Genomic DNA, 19,605 nt, shown 5'->3' on the forward strand with positions numbered 1-19,605 from the left:
TTTCTTGCTTTGTAGAAATAGATTCTCTCTTTTGGAGGGTATTATTAATTTTAGTTTTTTTGAGATTTTAAATGCATGTGGTCAAGTTTAGTTGGAGGCGCTCAGTGTTTTAAAATATAATCTCACAAAAGTATTACAAGATTATAATGCTGTAACTGACATTTTTGGTATCTAAGTTTTGTTGTTTAAAAGCAAAAGAATGTAACATTTTCTTCTTTTAAAAACAGGATTTTTCCTTCAACTCACCTTCTCTAAATTTTCTTCTCCACTCATGTTCATTTCAGACCATTAATACTGTATCAGAAGTTATTCGAGGCTGCCAAGTAAACCAAGACTACTTTGCTTCTGTAAATGCACCTTCAAACCCACCAAGGTAGGAAAAGAGAAATGCTGAGATCCTGCAGACGAATTAGTATATCTTGTCTGCACGTCTTATTCTTTTAAGGAGTTCAGTTATGTGTTTTGAAACAAGAAATTATCTGACAAGATAAATATGTTGGTATTTTAAGAGTTTCCAGTCTTTAGAACCTATGTATTTGTACTTGGGTATCACTTCCTAGCTGTGTGCCTTAGCAAGCAGATCACTTCGTTTCTCTCAGCTGCAGATATCTTTTCTGTGAAATGGAGATGAAATTGTTAGCTTGCTGGTATTCTGCCTCTGGCTTTTCAGTCAACAAAAATGACTAGCTATTGATGTATGTACGTAGACTGCAATATTTCTGTTTGTTCTTTTCTTTTTAAATGCAACAGACCAGCCATCGTAGTACTTCTCATGTCCATGGTTAATGAAAGGCAGCCGTTTGTGTTACGCTGTGCTGTTCTCTACTGTTTCCAGTGTTTCTTATATAAAAATCAGAAAGGACAAGGAGAAATTGTGTCAACACTTCTGCCTTCCACTATTGATGGTAAATAATTTAATTCTAACTTTTAAAATAAATAATTATCTTTTAATAAAAAAAAGTGCAGTAGATATTTAAAATGTAGAATATTAGTATGTAATGTAATGTTTAAAATATAACATTTCCTCTCAGTTTGTTTTAGAAGTATAGTTTTCAATTAAGGTCATAATTTCTGGAATATACCATCATCAGTTTGATGCCTGAAGTGTTCTAATATTTCTTTGTTTTGCTACTTTTCTTTCAAGATACTTCTTTGTCATCTTTTAAATTTTATTTTGTAAAATCAGACTTTTGAAAGTGTTACTTAATACTGCTAATTAACAGATTTTTAAGTATTATTTCATATTATTTTTGTGTGTTTGGAAACAACATAATTCATTTTCACCTTATTGTTATTTGCCTGCCACCTTTTTAGCAACAGGCAATACGGTCTCAGCTGGTCAGTTGTTATGCGGAGGTTTATTTTCTACTGATTCGCTTTCAAATTGGTGTGCTGCCGTGGCCCTTGCCCACGCTTTGCAAGAAAATGCTACCCAGAAAGAACAGCTGCTCAGGGTTCAGCTTGCTACAAGCATCGGCAATCCTCCAGTTTCTTTGTTGCAGCAGTGCACCAACATTCTTTCACAGGTAAAGTGACCAGCAAGACTTCTCTAGGGAGGGGGTGGGAAGTTTCATTTTGATGTCAGTGACACAAGGATTTAAGGATGTCCTTAGTAGATACAGATGGAAAGGGAACAAGGCAAAGACTGCTCATTAGCTCACTGTTACAAGAAATGGTTTTGTGGAGAGAAAGCAGGAAATAATACTCCTGTCAGAATGGTTTTGCCAAATAATGAATAAGGTCTGCATCAGGATGGAATCACATGTTCTGGACAGAAGGTGGTGGATTTTTTTTGAAGGCGGGGGGATTTGTTTTCTTTTTATATCATCCACACAGTTTCTCTTACTGTTCAGTAGCTGAATTCGGGTCATGAGAGGGAATAGAATAGAGTGGTTCACAGCTTGCTCTTTCTCTTCCCAGGGCAATTGATCTTCCTTTCAGAAAACAGAAATAAAATACCAATCCATTGCTTACATAGTTAAACAGTACACCCCTTGATGTTTGTGAGCTCCCAAATCCTCCGAACCCCAAGGTGTATAGTTTACCTAGTAAGATGCAAATAAACATAAAATGTTTGCGTTCCTTTAGATGCCTAATGAAAGTAGCAAAGCTTCATTGAAACGTGAATGCTAAAGGATTGATATTTAGGAATATCCCTTACTATTTTTAGATGATTTGCCCACATGTGCCAGCCTTGCTGTTAAATGATTCAGGTTGATGCTTAAGCAAAACTTTAAAGTCATAGGTGTTCAGAGTCATTCAAGGAGAGTGAAAATGTCCATAAGTCTAAAATTGCTCTATCCACTGGTATTATCTTATTCCTTCCCCATGATATGTGGAGTGCTTCTCAGTTTTTATTTTTGCCATACTTGTTGAATTGTTTTATTATGAGCTTTTAAAGAAACATCATTACCATCCATAGGGAGTTATAAATGAAGGCTTAAAAATTAGCTAGTGAAAAGAGAGTTGAACTCTCCTTTGTTACTTAGAATCAGTGTACTTTGATTGAAAGCCTGCTTTATCTTTATTATCTATCTTAGTGATTTTTTAGAAGTGGCCAAAATATTCATAGTCTTATTTATTTAATACTTGTTTTTCTCTCATTGCTGTATATGGAAAACAGCTTTTCTTTTTTTAATTTTGTATTAGAGTATATTTTATTTACAATGTTGTGCTAGTTTCAGGTATACAGCAAAGTAAATCAGTTATACATATATCCATTCTTTTTTAGATTCTTTCCTATAAAGATTTTTACAGAATATTGAGTAGAGTTCCCTGTAGAGTTCCCACTACATCCTTATTAGTTACTTATTTTAAATATAGTGGTGTTTAACAGCTTTTCTTAAGCCAAATAGTAATTAACTGTCTGACCATCATCACCACATACTTAGCTCTAACATTGCAATTCTAACTAATGCATAATGAGAAATCCTCAAGATAGTGATGTCTTCCCACTTTTAAGTAATCACAGTGCTATAAAATTAGCCTTTCTCCTCTAAAATGTACATACGTTGGTAAAATAAAAGATTAGATCTATCCTGTTCCAAACTGTTGGCTTGGGTTGCTAGAGAGACTGTATTTGAGGGATTTTTCTGGGTATACATTTTTCTCAAGCAGTAATATTTTCAAATAATCTTTAATGTATAATTTGCAGGGCGATAAGATCAACCGACGGGTATGTATAACTTGTTTGGGCTTAGGCATTTCTTCCTACAGCCAGCCTTTTTCTTTGTCTTGGGTTTTGTTAATTGTTTTTTTTTAACTGCTTGTTTGAAGTTATATCCTACTCACACTTGTATGTGTCAGCAAGTTAATCTCTACCGTGACTCTCGGGTTTCTCTCTGGGTACTGTAGTGGTGTTACTAAGGACTGTGGGAGTAAGCATCTGAAGCTCTTCTTGTGCTTCCTCTGGGGATGCTTGCACTTTCTGGAATTCCTTGGTTTGGGGTTTTTGGTGTGATTTTTTACCCAAGCTTGCTGCTTTATTTCCAGTGAAACCATTTCAGAGGTAGTAAAATTTAAGAGTTAAAAATTTTGTCTTTAAAAAAAAAAAAATTTTGTCTTTAATCAGCGTGTGAAAGAATATGATGACTTTTATATTATATAGGTTATTGAAAATATACAATAGTAAGTATAAATTTGTAATTTGAAAGAGTTTAAACATCTTGAGTTATTCTGGGTGTTACGTATGTGCTACACTACCATTTCGGATTCGTTTTTGATGTGTGCTGGGGGAGAGTGTGATTTGTGTTTGATTTTGATCTGTTTTCTGGGATATTTGGCCAAAAATGTGTGTACTTTTAATTCCATATTTGGGCATGTATTCAGTTATGCAGTGTGGATACTAATAACTGAAGTTCTATTGGGAGTTGTATCTTTGTGTATGAGCATGATTTAACGCGTGTTAATACCTCACACACAGATTTGGCAGCTTTAGCTGTCAGAATTTTCATTACTAAGGAAAGAATTTTATAAGTGTGCATGTCATTCATTTAAAAGGGAAATTTTGGAAAGTATAATTTATATACAGTAAAATGCACAGACCTTAAGTGTTCAGTCTGATGATTTTCATGGTTGAATATATTTCTGTAACCACCACCCAAGACAAAATATGCAGCGTAGTGTTCATAATCCCACAAGTTCTATCTTGTCCCTTTCCTATTAGTTCTCTGTCTCCAGAGGCCACCACTAGAAAGTAAATCTGATCATAACACTCTTGAACCTCATTTTAATACTTAAACACTAGTTGTTTAAAATGTTAACTTTACATATCTTTTATTATTAATGTATTTTTAGGAATAATACTTTTTTTCTTCTGAAATGTTCGAGGTTCTCTGCAACAAGATTTGAAATAATTCTCAGCCATTTTTTTTTCAGTAGCTGTGTAACTCAAATGCATCATGCAATTTGTGAATGGCAGGCAAAAGTATTCTCAGATAGACAAAGGTTCCAACAGTATTTTGAAACATTTTTAGTTTAGATAGAGCTTCCCCCCCTCCCTAAAAAAAGAGAGCATTTTTCACTAGTTAACAAACTAAGATTTTTGGTCAGTTTTAGCCTCTCCCACTTTTTTAAGGCTCCCTTTAATTATACTTTTATCTATTTATTTTTTCAAGCTGGAAAAAATTCCAGTAGTAGAATGAGTACATCCATGTTGTCAACATGTAGAAATATTTGACTTTGGTTGTTTCTTACAGTGGGGAATAATTGATAACACTGAGAGAGAGTTTTTTTTCTATTTTTGGCTGTGCTGGATCTCAGTTGAGGCACACAGACTTTTCAGTCTTCATTGTGGCAGGCAGAATTTTTAGCTGTGGCATGTGAACCCTTAGTTGCAGTATGTGGGATCTAGTTCCCTGACCAGGGATTGAACGTGGGCCCCCTGCATTGGTAGTCGGAGTCTTAGCCACTGGACCACCAGGGAAGTTCAGGAGAGAGAGATTTTAGTAGCAGTTAGTTTCACTATAATTAAATGACATCATGATATAGCAGTGAATTATTTTTTCTAAATCATATATTAAAAAATTAACATTTTGTTATTATTCTTATAATACTATTGATGAGAACATCTTTAGAACTTTCATTTCTAAATAAAAAGAGCCCTCCGTGACTACTCTAATTGAATTTCCCTCCTATTTTGTTTGTTTTGTTTTTGATGTTTTTAATTGGAAGATAATTGTGTTATAATGTTGTGTTAATTTCTGATGTACAGCAGCAGGAATCAGCCATATGTATACATACACCCCTCCTTCTCTGAGCATCCCTCTCACTTCCCCCATCCCACTGCCCCACCTGCCCGGGTCATCTCAGCACTGAGCTGAGCTCCCTGTGCATACAGCAGCTTCCAACTAGCTATCTATTTTACACATAGTAGTGTACATATACAACTTTGATTAGGCTCAATCCTAATCAGAACTGTTGCTGTAATAAACAAGGTGGTCCATTCTATCTTCTACCTGGTTCTAACCAGTTGTGTTTGACTTTGCTCTTTTTAACCTTCATCTAGACCCCAAAGGACATACTTTTCAAAACTGAACCTAATTCCGTTTTTGTTTACTCAGACATCAGTCAGTGATTTGATAGGATGCCCTTGTTTATACAATGTCAGTATGTTTGGTACCTGCAAATGGTATTCCCATAATAAATTTTATTTTCAGTTTACCTGGGTAACATGAAGATATACTGTGGACACAATAATGACATAAAGGCAAGGAAAAAGTAAAACTAGTGCTTTATGTAAAAACTAAATCATGCTAATAAATGCTTACTTGGCATTTGAAGAGGTCTAATTTGAATTTAATTAAATATACTTGAAAAAAGGTTATAGAAAGGCCAAGATGTTGATATTAAGGTTCATAAAATTAGAATAGTCTGGGTGAGTGATAGAAATTTTTCAAAACATAGTAATAGTTACTTTTGAATCCCTCCCTTGTCTTGATTTTTAAACAATTGTATTTTGGATATTTTCTGAAATTAATCCCAGAGCAATGCATTATTGTGCTAATTTCCATTATTTTCTTTCAAGCAAGTTTTGTTTTGCTTAAACAGAAATGCAGGTTATGTAATATAATTTGGGCAAGGGCAATAGTATGGCCATCTGATGCGAAGAGCTGACTAATTTGAAAAGACCCTGATGCTGGGAAAGATTGAAGGCAGAAGGAGAAGGGAATGACAGAGGATGAGATGATTGGATGGCATCACCAACTCAGTGGAATGAGTTTGGGTAGACTCCGGAAGTTGATGATGGACAGGGAGGCCTGGCATGCTCTGGTTCGTGGGGTCACAAAGAGTCTGACACGACTGAGCAACTGAGCTGAACTGAATATTATGAGCTAAGAAAATACCTCATATAAGGGATGTAAATGTGCTGTATGGAAATTTAGGAAAGTGTAATGTTGATGGACATGCTAGTTTTCAATATTGTTTAACATACTTAGCAGCAGTATAGTTAGAGGTTTGAGGAACTTAGTTAATTTAAATAAATCTTTTTCTTCTCCATTATGCTTGTGATTTCTCATTATTTGGCATTTCTCAGGAGTTTGTAACGTGGTTTATTTATTTTCCTGTTAGAGAAATATATTCTTTAATGGAATTTAACTAAATAATTCAGGAGATTATGTCTTTGTTTTGTTTTAATATTTTTTGAAGGAGGTAGGATTTGTGTTTTTATTAGGAACTAGTTTTTTTTTTAATTCCTATTGAAACATATTAAATTTACCAGCAAATTTATGCTAAAGTGTTTTAAGATTGATAAATTATAAGCATCCACATCATATATTTCTTCCTGAGCATATCAGGTTTTACACTAACAATATTTTAGATAACCTGGTGTATGATTATAAATATGGATCAAGTCTAATTTCTGCTCTCTGTTTCGGAAGTACAGTCCAAAGAGGACACAAGAGTGCATTTTCTTGTTCAATTTTTAAAATCCAGATTCCCGGTACATCTTTTATAAGCTGTTAAATGTCTTTTTATGTAGATGGGGAGGGATCTTAGGGCAACTTCAAGTTTGAAAAACATAAAAAGATTTCTGCTAACTTGTTTATTGCAGGGAAGCAAAATACAGACAAGAGTTGGATTACTAATGTTGCTTTGTACCTGGCTTAGCAACTGCCCCATTGCAGTGACACACTTTCTTCACAATTCAGCCAATGTTCCATTTGTATCCTTTATGTTTTAGTAAAATACATGTAAGTATTTATTTTTTCTATTTCTTCTTCTCGATTAGAGGTAGCTGATGCTTGCTTAAGCTGTGTGTTGCGGGGGGTGCGGTGTGTGTACATATATACCACTGTTTTATGTTTTCTTGGGTTGCATATAGAATTTCTTGTTGAAAATTACATGAAATACGTGTCAGATTCAAATTGTAAAATGAATTATTCTTGATACTATGAACCATTAGTTTCCTTAACAAAGATTTCAGCTTACAGGACAAATTGCAGAAAATCTTGGAGAAGAAGAACAGTTGGTCCAAGGCTTATGTGCTCTCTTGTTGGGCATTTCAATTTACTTCAATGATAACTCTCTTGAGACCTATATGAAGTAAGTAAGGGGAAAATGATTTGCTGATGTCATCAATAGATAATGATAAATTTTTTTCTGCCAAAGCATAATGTAGACCAGGCTTTTCTGTTTTGTTATGACTTTTTAAGCATCTCAATATACTTATCTCTGTAGAGAGAAACTAAAACAACTGATAGAGAAGAGGATTGGCAAAGAGAATTTCATAGAGAAACTAGGATTTATTAGCAAACATGAGCTGTATTCCAGAGCGTCTCAGAAACCCCAGCCAAACTTCCCCAGTCCAGAATACATGATATTTGATCATGAGTTTACAAAACTGGTAAAAGAACTTGAAGGTAAGACGACAAGAGTTCATCTTGATACTCGTTAGAAAGTACCTGTGATTTTACTTTATATGTATATTCTGGATGCATGCAGATTATATGATCAGCCTAAAAGTATCCTTTTTTTAGCTCTTGGTCTGTAGCCCATTCAAGGACTTTTGGCATTCAGTAAGATTGGAAAGATGACTTCTGATCTCTCATGCAGTTGTTGTTTAGTTGCAAAGTCATGTCTGACTCTTGTGACTCCATGGACGGTAGCCTATCCATGGGATTTCCCAGAAAAGAATACTTGAGTAAGTTGCCATTTCTTACTCCAGGGAATCTTCCCAACCAAGGGACTCAACCCACGTCTTTTGGATTAGCAAAAGACTTTACTGCTGAGCCACCGAAGCCCAAAGCCTCATGCAGTTAGGCCATGTGTTTTTACTGATAAGTCTTGATAATAAAACAGTATTTTTAAATGTCTTCTTTTATAGGTGTGATAACTAAGGCTATTTATAAGTCCAGTGAAGAAGATAAAAAAGAAGAAGAGGTGAAGAAAACATTAGAGCAGCATGACAGTATTGTGACTCACTACAAAAATATGATTCGGGAGCAAGTACGTACTGATTAATTGTATACAGTCTCTGTTATACTAGAAGCTTAGATACTTTTCTGGGGCTTCCCTGGTGACTCCGATGGTAAAGAATCCACCTGGAACACAGGAGACCCAGGTTCAGTCATTGGGTTGGGAAGAGCCCCTGGAGAACGGAATGGCTACCCACTCCAATATTCTTGCCTGGGGAGTCTAGCGGGCTACAGTCTGTGGAGTTGCAGAGTTGGACATGACTAACCACTCATACTTTTCTGCTTTAGGGAAGAATTTCTCTTGGCATTTCCAAATGCAAGAGGATACACAAAGTAAAACTCATCATTTACCTAAATAATTCAAAAGCATCCTAGTGTTCAGCAAACTGAGAGCTTAATATGTGTTTAGCAAGTCGAGTAGTAAAGATAATCAAAGGTGTATAGCAGCACTGAGAGGTACCTAATTTATCTAGGTAGAAGCTTGGGGAAAACAGAGAAGCTGAGTCCCCCTAAAAGGATAACTATGAGTAAGCTTAGCAAAAGGAAAAAGAAGGAAGACAACTGTTGCTGATGTGTACACAGAATCTTTGTTGGCTATATAAAGGGAAATTTGAGAGGCAGGGCTGGAGGGAAGGAAGGATATGGTTGTGATGGCTGGAAATTAGGGAGCTGACAGTGCTGATGGTGACTGCTGGTTTTTGTTTCCTGTGTTGTGGGTACTCACTGAGCACATTTAAATACTGTCACATTTAATTTTCACAGCATTTTCACAATATCCCTACAAAGTAGGGGGAGCTGATTTATTAGAGTAGGTAATGATTGAAGTTGAAACTATAGTTTCACAATCATCAACTGACATTTTCTCTGCAGGATACCAGTGAAGCCCACACTTGAATAGTATTCAGCACCTTAGCTTCTTATTCCTTCAAGCTGTGTTTCTTGATTTTCTTCTCTCATTTAATTCCTCACTGTGGCATATGTACCTTTATTGGAATGGAATCCTAGAAAGTGCTGCAGTATTATCTGTAAAATGAGATTACTGGTGTTAAAGTTCAAGGGTCATGGAGACAGTTTCACGTGAGGCAGGTCCACCATCCCTTTCCTGCACTGCCCTCCACTCCCTGCTGACTGTGCACAGCTGAGGCAGGTGTGGCAAGAAGGAGCTTTAGGGTAGAGCCCTCTAAATGAGAGCTAACTTCACTTTCTTTTCCCCACAATGTATACTGCTGGGAATGAAACTCTAAAAAAGAATAAAAATATACTGGAGGTATATTTAGCATTCAGTCTGAGCTTTTCAGTTTATAAGCAAATTAGTAAATTAGAATCATCTTTGAATGATCCAAATTTGAATCATTACTCTGCTCATGGTTATTAGAATTTTTCGTCTATCTTAGTACAAAATGACAGTCATTTCCAGATGGTAAAATGTAATCTTTACAGCAGTGGGAAATAAGAACTTGGAAGGCAATATTATAGCCTATACTTGGAGCTGATAAATATGGTTGATTTGGAAGAAGAAAAGAGTGATTTGACACAATTACTGTAATGATTCTTCTTTAGAAATGTTAATTTTAAATATTCTCACCAATTAGAATACCATTTGGCAATTAGGCAACAAGCCTCAAGAGCTATAAAATGTTTATATAAACTTTGAATTATATTTGGAAATCAATCCTAAGGAAATTCTCCAAAATTCAGGAAAACAGTTATATTGACTAAGATATTTATTGTAATGATACTATCACTTAGAAAAATGGAGAGCAGCCTTTGTGTTGTTTTTGAATATAAATTATATTGTATCTCCTGATTAATATGAGGAAATTATGATTGAATAGTAGGCAGATTAAAGGTTAAGAAATTATGTATGGACTGATTATGATAAGTTTAAAAAACTTGGGTTGGAAAAACAGATCACATTCCAACCAGTTAAATTAGGAGGTGGTAAGAAGTGAAAGCCTTCTTTTTTAATTCTAAATGTTCTGTGATTGTCTTTTTTTTTTTTTTTAACATGGACTGTTGTTAAAGTCTTCACTAAATTTGTTACAGTATTGCTTCCTGTTTTATGTTTTGGTTTTTTGGCCAAGAGGCATGTGGGGTCCTAGCTCCTGACCAGGGACGGAACCCACACCTTCTGCATTGAAAGGCGACGTCCTAAGCTAACCGCTGGACCAGCAGGGAAGTCCCCTGCATGTCTTTTAGTGTTAAAAGTAATAGAGGTACATACATATGCTAAGCTTAAATAATTTGGTGTACATTTTTTTTGTGTGTGTACATTTTTTAGTTTGATGGACCATAAAATGAAGTTTTCAAAATTGACACTACCACCCCCCTCCCACCGCTGCCCCCAAACCAAAACTCACAGTGAGATTGCAGGTTGTATCTTGTAGTGAGGCCTTGAAATCTTACAGTTCTGCTACATGTTAACTGGCCTTAGTACATATATTAATATGTTATTGCTTAATTATTGAATGATTTTGAAAATGTTGAATAGTTTAACATCCTCATCCAAAGTAATCTCTAATTTTTAACTTGTTCTTAATTTTAGCTCATTAGTATGAATTTAAAACACTTGAGTTATGTTTTGTTTCACAGGATCTGCAACTGGAGGAATTAAAGCAGCAGATTTCTACATTAAAATGTCAAAATGAACAGCTCCAGACAGCAGTCACACAACAAGTATCTCAGATTCAGCAACACAAGGATCAATATAATCTTCTTAAAGTACAGCTAGGTAAGTGTAGCTAGCCATTCCTATTGTAGTGTCCCCTAGAGATTATTCTTGTGGACTCATCTTTCTTTAACTTTAATCGCTATGACAGAAGTGTAAGTCAGAATTTGAAGTCTAATCTCTTTGTTTTCCATTGATTCTCAACCTTAGCTACCTGCACATTGAGATCCCTTGAGATTTTTTTTAATACCGATACTGAGACCCCCACTGAAGTTTCTAATTAAATTAGTTAGGGATTGGGTCCAGGCATCAGTGATTATTACAAGCTCCCCAGGTGATTCTAATGTATATAGCCAGTTTTGAAGGACTGGTCTAACCTTTCCATTTTTTTTTTTTTAATCTGCAAAGTGGAGCTGAGATTTAAATAAAATAATATACATAAAATTCTGGTTTGGTGTCTGGCACATGCTAAGGGCTCAAATGCTTGTAAATAGTCTCATTCTATACTGCTTATGATTGTAATGCTGGCTACTTAGAAACATAGTTTGACTTCCCTGGTAGCTCAAACGGTAAAAGCGTCTGCCTACAATGTGGAAGACCCGGGTTTGATCCCTGGGTCAGGAAGATCCCCTGGAGAAGGAGATGGCAACCCACTCCAGTACTCTTGCCTGGAAAATCCCATGGACATAGGAGCCTGGTGGGCTGCAGTCCATGGCGTCACAAAGAGTCGGACACGACTGAGCGACTTCACTTTCACTTTCACTTTATTTATATGAAGGTAACCAAAATTTTCAGAAGAAAAGAACTTTTACTTCCTCTATTTATGACAATAATTCGTCAGTTCTTTTAGGCCTTAAAGGAAGCTATTCTTTTGTGAAGATTTCTAAAAAGATTTTATTTTCTCTTATATTAAGTGATGGAATTGAAACTACTATAATTCTTAATTTTAGATCACTAAGCCAGTTTAGTCTTAAGACTATGCTGTTTTTCCTCCCAGAAACCGTGAAAACATCAGTTCGTTATTTTTGTCAGTGCACTGGTTTGCAAAGATGAAATGTGCATGCAAAAGTGCCTCCAAAGTAATTATTCAGGAAATTATGTATTTATTTTATGCTTGAATTATCAGCTCAAAAAATGAAAAGTTTCATGCTGACTTCTCAAATTTCATGGCTAATAGGAAAAGACAGTCAGCATCAAGGTCCTTACAGTGATGGGGCTCAGATGAATGGCATTCAGCCAGAAGAAATTAGTAGGCTGCGAGAAGAGATAGAAGAATTAAAAAGTAATCGGGAACTTTTACAAAGTCAGCTGGCTGAAAAAGACTCTTTGATTGAAAATTTGGTAAGTGAATGTTACAAAATTTTTAAACGAGATCAAAAATAATTCTCATTATCCTGCTTGTTTCTATTTCTGGATCCCTTAAGCTAAAGTTATCATTTTAAGGTTTTAGAACGTGAGCTCTGGAGTCAGACAGTCTAAAGAATGAATGCATCCTAGCTAACTGAATTTGAGCAACTTAGTTAACCTCTTTAAAGTTGTTTCCTGAGCTGTAAAATGGTGGTGGTGGTATCTGTCCCATTGCTGTGCGATTTAAATGAGGTACTCCATATGAAGCTCTTTTAATACATGGAAATCACTCAGTAAATACCTGCTTTTATGCTCTTTTCTTCATATTATCTCAGTTAAGTGCTTAGATTTAATAAATTACTTGGTATGAGTTGATTAGCTATGGAAAATTTGTTGGCAAGATGTGCTATGTTGAAATGTTATTTTGGGCATAAAATTTTAAATGTCAGTGTGGAATTTTTTGGTATACATGTACCAGGCATAGCTTATATGTGTACAGTTTTTCGTTTTTTCCTATTTAAACTGAATTTATTTCACAGTTTATCTTTCTGCTCTTTGTAGAAATCTTCCCAACCATCACCTGGCACAAATGAACAGTCTTCAGCAACAGCAGGAGATTCTGAACAAATTGCAGAGTTAAAACAGGTCACTTTTCAGCTTGATTCAGGCTCTGTTTTGTCTTGTTTTAATTATAATAGCATAACAGCCCTGCATTAATCTAGAACTGCTTTGTCAGGCGTCTTCACTTCTCTATCAAGTGAAAACAGCCATTTGAAAATACAGAAGCTGTTTTAATTGTACAATAATGGTATTTTGCTTTTTATGGTGTATATTTTTCAGTGGTGTTCTTTTTTTTTTTTTTTTTTAGCCATGCATTGATCTTTATTTTTATTTTTTTTAGAGTTGCCAATTTTAATTTTCCAAGTATTGTCAGTTTTAAAATTACAAACAGAGAAAATCAACATTATTAATACCAACATTTCATAAAAGCTAGGGAATGGCCTTTTAACACCAAAAGAGTAGAATAAAACATAGTATAAGATACGTATTAATAATATTATGAAAATTTGCCCCATTCTACTTATTTTTCTCATTGCACTGTATATTAGTGGAAATAAGCATAATTTAGGAAGCACTCCTTATAGGTGACTGGTTTCCTTCCTACTTGTGCAGTCTCTCTCTCTTTTTTTTTTTTTTTTTTTAATTTTTATTTTTACTTTATTTTACTTTACAATACTGTATTGGTTTTGCCATACATTGACATGAATCCACCACGGGTGTACATGCGTTCCCACACATGAACCCCCCTTCCACCTCCCTCCCCATAACATCTCTCTGGGTCATCACCGTGCACCAGCCCCAAGCATGCTGTATCCTGTGTCGGACATAGACTGGCGATTCGATTCTTACATGATAGTATACATGTTACAATGCCGTTCTCCCAAATCATCCCACCCTCTTCCTCTCCCTCTGAGTCCAAAAGTTCGTTATACACATCTGTGTCTATTTTGCTGTCTTGCATACAGGGTCGTCATTGCCATCTTTCTAAATTCCATATATATGTGTTAGTATACTGTATTGGTGTTTTTCTTTCTGGCTTACTTCACTCTGTATAATCGGCTCCAGTTTCATCCATCTCATCAGAACTGATTCAAATGTATTCTTTTTAATGGCTGAGTAATACTCCATTGTGTATATGTACCACATCTTTCTTATCCATTCATCTGCTGATGGACATCTAGGTTGTTTCCATGTCCTGGCTATTATAAACAGTGCTGCGATGAACATTGGGGTACATGTGTCTCTTTCAATTCTGGTTTCCTCGGTGTGTATGCCCTGCAGTGGGATTGCTGGGTCATAAGGTAGTTCTATTTGCAATTTTTTAAGGAATCTCCACACTGTTCTCCAAAGTGGCTGTACTAGTTTGCATTCCCACCAACAGTGTAGGAGGGTTCCCTTTTCTCCACACCCTCTCCAGCATTTATTGCTTGCAGATTTTTGGATCGCAGACATTCTGACTGGTGTGAAGTGGTACCTCATTGTGGTTTTGATTTGCATTTCTCTAATAATGAGTGATGTTGAGCATCTTTTCATGTGTTTGTTAGCCATCCATATGTCTTCTTTGGAGAAATGTCTAGTTCTTTGGCCCATTTTTTGATTGGGTCATTTATTTTTCTGGAATTGAGCAGCATAAGTTGCTTGTATATTTTTGAGATTAGTTGTTTGTCAGTTGCTTCATTTGCTGTTATTTTCTCCCATTCAGAAGGCTGTCTTTTTACCTTGCTTATATTTTCTTTGTTGTGCGAGCTTTTAATTTTAATTAGATCCATTTGCTTATTTTTGCTTTTATTTCCAGATTCTGGAGGTGGATCATAGAGGATCCTGCTGTGATTTATGTCGGAGAGTGTTTTGCTATATTCTCTCTAGATTTTATAGTTTCTGGTCTTACATTTAGATCTTGAATCCATTTTGAGTTTATTTTTGTGTGCAGTGTTAGAAAGTGATCTAGTTTCATTCTTTTACAAGTGGTTGACCAGTTTTCCCAGCACCATTTGTTAAAGAGATTGTCTTTACTCCATTGTATATTCTTGCCTCCTTTGTCAAAGATAAGGTGTCCATATGTGTGTGGATTTATGTCTGGGCTTTCTATTTTGTTCCATTGATCTATATGTCTGTCTTTGTGCCAGTACCATACTGTCTTGATGACTGTGGCTTTGTAGTAGAGCCTGAAGTCAGGCAAGTTGATTCCTCCAGTTCCATTCTTCTTTCTCAAGATTGCTTTGGCTATTCGAGGTTTTTTGTATTTCCATACAAATCTTGAAATTATTTGTTCTAGTTCTGTGAAAAATATGGCTGGTAGCTTGATAGGGATTGCACTGAATTTGTAAACTGCTTTGGGTAGTATACTCATTTTCACTATATTGATTCTTCCGATCCATGAACATGGTATATTTCTCCATCTATTAGTGTCCTCTTTGATTTCTTTCATCAGTGTTTTATAGTTTTCTATATATAGGTCTTTAGTTTCTTTAGATCAATATATTCCCAAGTATTTTATTCTTTCCATTGCAATGGTGAATGGGATTGTTTCCTTAATTTCTGTATTTTTTCATTATTAGTGTATAGGAATGCAAGGGATTTCTGTGTGTTGATTTTATATCCTGTAACTGTACTATATTCATTGATTAGCTCTAGTAATTTTCTGGTGGAGTCTTTAGGGTTTTCTATGTAGAGGATCATGTCATCTGCAAACAGTGAGAGTTTTACTTCTTCTTTTCCAATTTGGATTCCTTTTATTTCTTTTTCTGCTCTGATTGCTGTGGCCAGAACTTCCAGAACTATGTTGAATAGTAGCGGTGAAAGTGGGCACCCTTGTCTTGTTCCTGACTTTAGGGGAAATGCTTTCAATTTTTCACCATTGAGGATAATGTCTGCTGTGGGTTTGTCATATATAGCTTTTATTATGTTGAGGTATGTTCCTTCTATTCCTGCTTTCTGGAGAGTTTTTATCATAAATGGATGTTGAATTTTGTCAAAGGGCTTCTCTGCATCTATTGAGATAATCATATGGCTTTTATTTTTCAATTTGTTAATGTGGTGAATTACATTGATGGATTTTTGGATATTGAAGAAGCCTTGCATCCCTGGGATAAAGCCCACTTGGTCATGGTGTATGATCTTTTTAATGTGTTGTTGGATTCTGATTGCTAGAATTTTGTTGAGGATTTTTGCATCTATGTTCATCAGTGATATTGGCCTGTAGTTTTCTTTTTTTGTAGTATCTTTGTCAGGTTTTGGTATTAGGGTGATGGTGGCCTCATAGAATGAGTTTGGAAGTTTACCTTCCTCTGCAATTTTCTGGAAGAGTTTGAGTAGGATAGGTGTTAGCTCTTCTCCAAATTTTTGGTAGAATTCAGCTGTGAAGCCGTCTGGACCTGGGCTTTTGTTTGCTGGAAGATTTCTGATTACAATTTCAATTTCTGTGCTTGTGATGGGTCTGTTAAGATTTTCTATTTCTTCCTGGTTCAGTTTTGGAAAATTGTACTTTTCTAAGAATTTGTCCATTTCTTCCACGTTGTCCATTTTATTGGCATATAACTGCTGATAGTAGTCTCTTATGATCCTTTGTATTTCTGTGTTGTCTGTTGTGATCTCTCCATTTTCATTTCTAATTTTATTGATTTGATTTTTCTCTCTTTGCTTCTTGATGAGTCTGGCTAGTGGTTTGTCAATTTTATTTATCCTTTCAAAGAACCAGCTTTTGGCTTTGTTGATTTTTGCTATGGTCTCTTTTTTTTCTTTTGCATTTATTTCTGCCCTAATTTTTAAGATTTCTTTCCTTCTACTAACTCTGGGGTTCTCCAATTCTTCCTTTTCTAGTTGCTTTAGGTGTAGAGTTAGGTTATTTATTTGACTTTTTTCTTATTTCTTGAGGTATGCCTGTATTGCTATGAACTTTCCTCTTAGCACTGCTTTTATAGTGTCCCACAGGTTTTGGGTTGTGGTGTTTTCATTTTCATTAGTTTCTATGCATATTTTGATTTCTTATTTGACTTCTTCTGTGATTTGTTGGTTATTCAAAAGTGTATTGTTCAACCTCCATATGTTGGGATTTTTAATAGTTTTTCTCCTGTAATTGAGATCTAATCTTAATGCAATATGGTCAGAAAAGATGCTTGGAATGATTTCGATTTTTTTGAATTTATCAAGTTTACATTTATGGCCCAGGATGTGATCTATCCTGGAGAATGTTCCATGTGCACTTGAGAAAAAGGTGAAATTCATTGTTTTGGGGTGAAATGTCCTATAAATATCAATTAGGTCTAACTGGTCTAATGTATCATTTAAAGTTTGCGTTTCTTTGTTGATTTTCTGTTTAGTTGATCTGTCCATAGGTGTGAGTGGGGTATTAAAGTCTCCCACTATTATTGTGTTATTGTTAATTTCCCCTTTCATGCTTGTTAGCATTTGTCTTACATATTGCGGTGCTCCTATATTGGGTGCATATATGTTTATAATTGTTATGTCTTCTTGGATTGATCCTTTGATCATTATGTAGTGGCCTTCTTTGTCTCTTTTTCACAGCCTTTGTTTTAAAGTCTATTTTATTGGATATGAGTATTGCCACTCCTGCTTTCTTTTGATCTCTATTTGCATGGTATATCTTTTTCCAGCCCTTCACTTTCAGTCTGTATGTGTCCCTTGTTTTGAGGTGGGTCTCTTGTAAGCAGCATATAGAGGGGTCTTGTTTTTATATCCATTCGGCCAGTCTTTGCCTTTTGGTTGGGGCATTCAACCCATTTACGTTTAAGGTAATTATTGATAAGTATGATCCCGTTACCATTTACTTTATTGTTTTGGGTTCGGGTTTATACACCCTTTTCGTGTTTCCTGTCTAGAGAATATCCTTTAGAATTTGTTGGAGAGCTGGTTTGGTGGTGCTCAATTCTCTCAGCTTTTGCTTGTCTGTAAAGCTTTTGATTTCTCCTTCGTATTTGAATCAGATCCTTGCTGGGTACAGTAATCTGGGCTGTAGGTTATTTTCTTTCATCACTTTAAGTATGTCTTGCCATTCCCTCCTCGCCTGAAGAGTTTCTATTGAAAGATCAGCTGTTATCCTTATGGGAATCCCCTTGTGTGTTATTTGTTGTTTTTCCCTTGCTGCTTTTAATATTTGTTCTTTGTGTTTGATCTTTGTTAATTTGATTAATATGTGTCTTTTTAATAGATTTCAGCATCTTACCCAGATTATTTGTAGATTACCAGTAAGCAATTAAGGAAACTTTAAATATATTTATAAGCTGCAAATATGAACATACAAAGTCTTGTGCTTAATTTTCTTGGTGACTGCTTGGTTAAATGTATCAGGCATTTAAATTGTTCTATCCAGAAAAATGCTGGTTATTAGAATTGGAAAAGGGAAAAACAGAAAGTAAACTTGTATATATTTCAGTTAGATGACTCTAGCTAAAAATAAAGCAAAATAACTTTTTCTGCTGTAGTAATGCAAATGTGCCTTTTCTTCCTTCCATCCCCCTCTGCTTCCTTCCTTTTCTATAAAAGGAATATTTGTTTCTTTTTTTTAAAAAAAGTAATACTAAAAAAAGAAATTAACAGCTTGACCAACCTAGGACTGACTTCCTTCTCCAGTAGTCAGCTGGTCGTCACCCTCTGACATGCCTGATCAGATGGGAATGCCTGGACAGAGAGAAGCAAAATGACTTATTTTGGTAATGTCTCTGTACCCTAGAGTGGATTCTACAATGAAACATTTTAAAAAATAATAATAATTTGTCAATAATGATTTACAATTCTCCAATAATGTGGCCATAATGTTTTCTTCTTATGAGGAAGAGTTAATATGCTGTTCTGATTTTATGAAATCTAAAATTATATTAAAATGAAATTAATTTATTAATATATACTCTTAGTCTATAACTCCTAAGTAAAAATTTACTTTTCATATTTGCCAAAGATATATTTTAAATAACAGTTTTGGATTTTTTTATAATATATAGTAAAATAGAGTATAGAAAGAAGACCAAACGGTCCATAATTTTTACATAATTTACTTTGATAACCGAAGAAACAAAACGGTCAGAGAAAAGACATACATGTACATGATGGAAAATATTAAGAGAATAAGAAACTTTTTACATGACAGCATCCTAGTATCTCCAGACACTGCCAGATATCATGGGGGAAGATAGCCCTTGATGTTGCTTCATTTTCCTGGACTTGTTTTGAGGGGAGTGAGCAAGAAGGTTGGAAACTTCAACCTTAATACATAAACTTCCAGTTAATTCCACCACTTTCACTACAGTACTACTACTTTCATCAGTGTTTGGTGGCCCCCTAGTCTATAACCATCTTATTTTGCCCATTCCAAATAATATACCTCTAGTCTTTAGACAAAAGAAAAGGAGACGTTACCTGAGGCATGAGTTAGGACAGGGATTCAGTGCTCTATTTCTAAGCAGACTTTCAACCAACCCTGCTGGGTTTTGTTATTGTTGTTTTTATTTATTTGGCTGAATCGGGTCTTAGTTGCGGCGTGTGGACTTCGTTGCTCCGTGGAATGTTGGATCTTAGTTCCTGGGCCAGGGATCAAACCCATGTCCCCTGCATTGCGAGACGGATTCTTAACCACTCTATCACCAGGGAAGTTCTAAG

At 35.3% G+C, this 19,605-nt stretch overlaps 1 protein-coding gene across 4 annotated transcripts in view; it reads left to right on the forward strand.

The window, feature by feature from the left end:
* The window catches only part of USO1 (USO1 vesicle transport factor), an 80,597-nt gene that overhangs the window by 55,497 nt on the left and 5,495 nt on the right, over positions 1 to 19,605 (forward strand). For 2 of the 4 annotated variants that reach the window (XM_018049589.1, XM_018049590.1), the window contains 11 exons: positions 285 to 373; positions 751 to 905; positions 1,315 to 1,526; positions 3,155 to 3,175; positions 7,055 to 7,165; positions 7,427 to 7,545; positions 7,681 to 7,862; positions 8,327 to 8,448; positions 11,010 to 11,148; positions 12,263 to 12,426; positions 12,994 to 13,077. In XM_018049589.1, the coding sequence (XP_017905078.1) occupies positions 285 to 373; positions 751 to 905; positions 1,315 to 1,526; positions 3,155 to 3,175; positions 7,055 to 7,165; positions 7,427 to 7,545; positions 7,681 to 7,862; positions 8,327 to 8,448; positions 11,010 to 11,148; positions 12,263 to 12,426; positions 12,994 to 13,077 (1,398 nt within the window). The remainder of the gene's footprint in view (positions 1 to 284; positions 374 to 750; positions 906 to 1,314; positions 1,527 to 3,154; positions 3,176 to 7,054; positions 7,166 to 7,426; positions 7,546 to 7,680; positions 7,863 to 8,326; positions 8,449 to 11,009; positions 11,149 to 12,262; positions 12,427 to 12,993; positions 13,078 to 19,605) is intronic. The other 2 variants (XM_018049592.1, XM_018049591.1) reach the window with 1 other exon arrangement.

Source organism: Capra hircus, chromosome 6, assembly GCF_001704415.2.
Source record: "Capra hircus breed San Clemente chromosome 6, ASM170441v1, whole genome shotgun sequence".
NCBI classification, from domain to species: Eukaryota; Metazoa; Chordata; class Mammalia; order Artiodactyla; family Bovidae; genus Capra; species Capra hircus.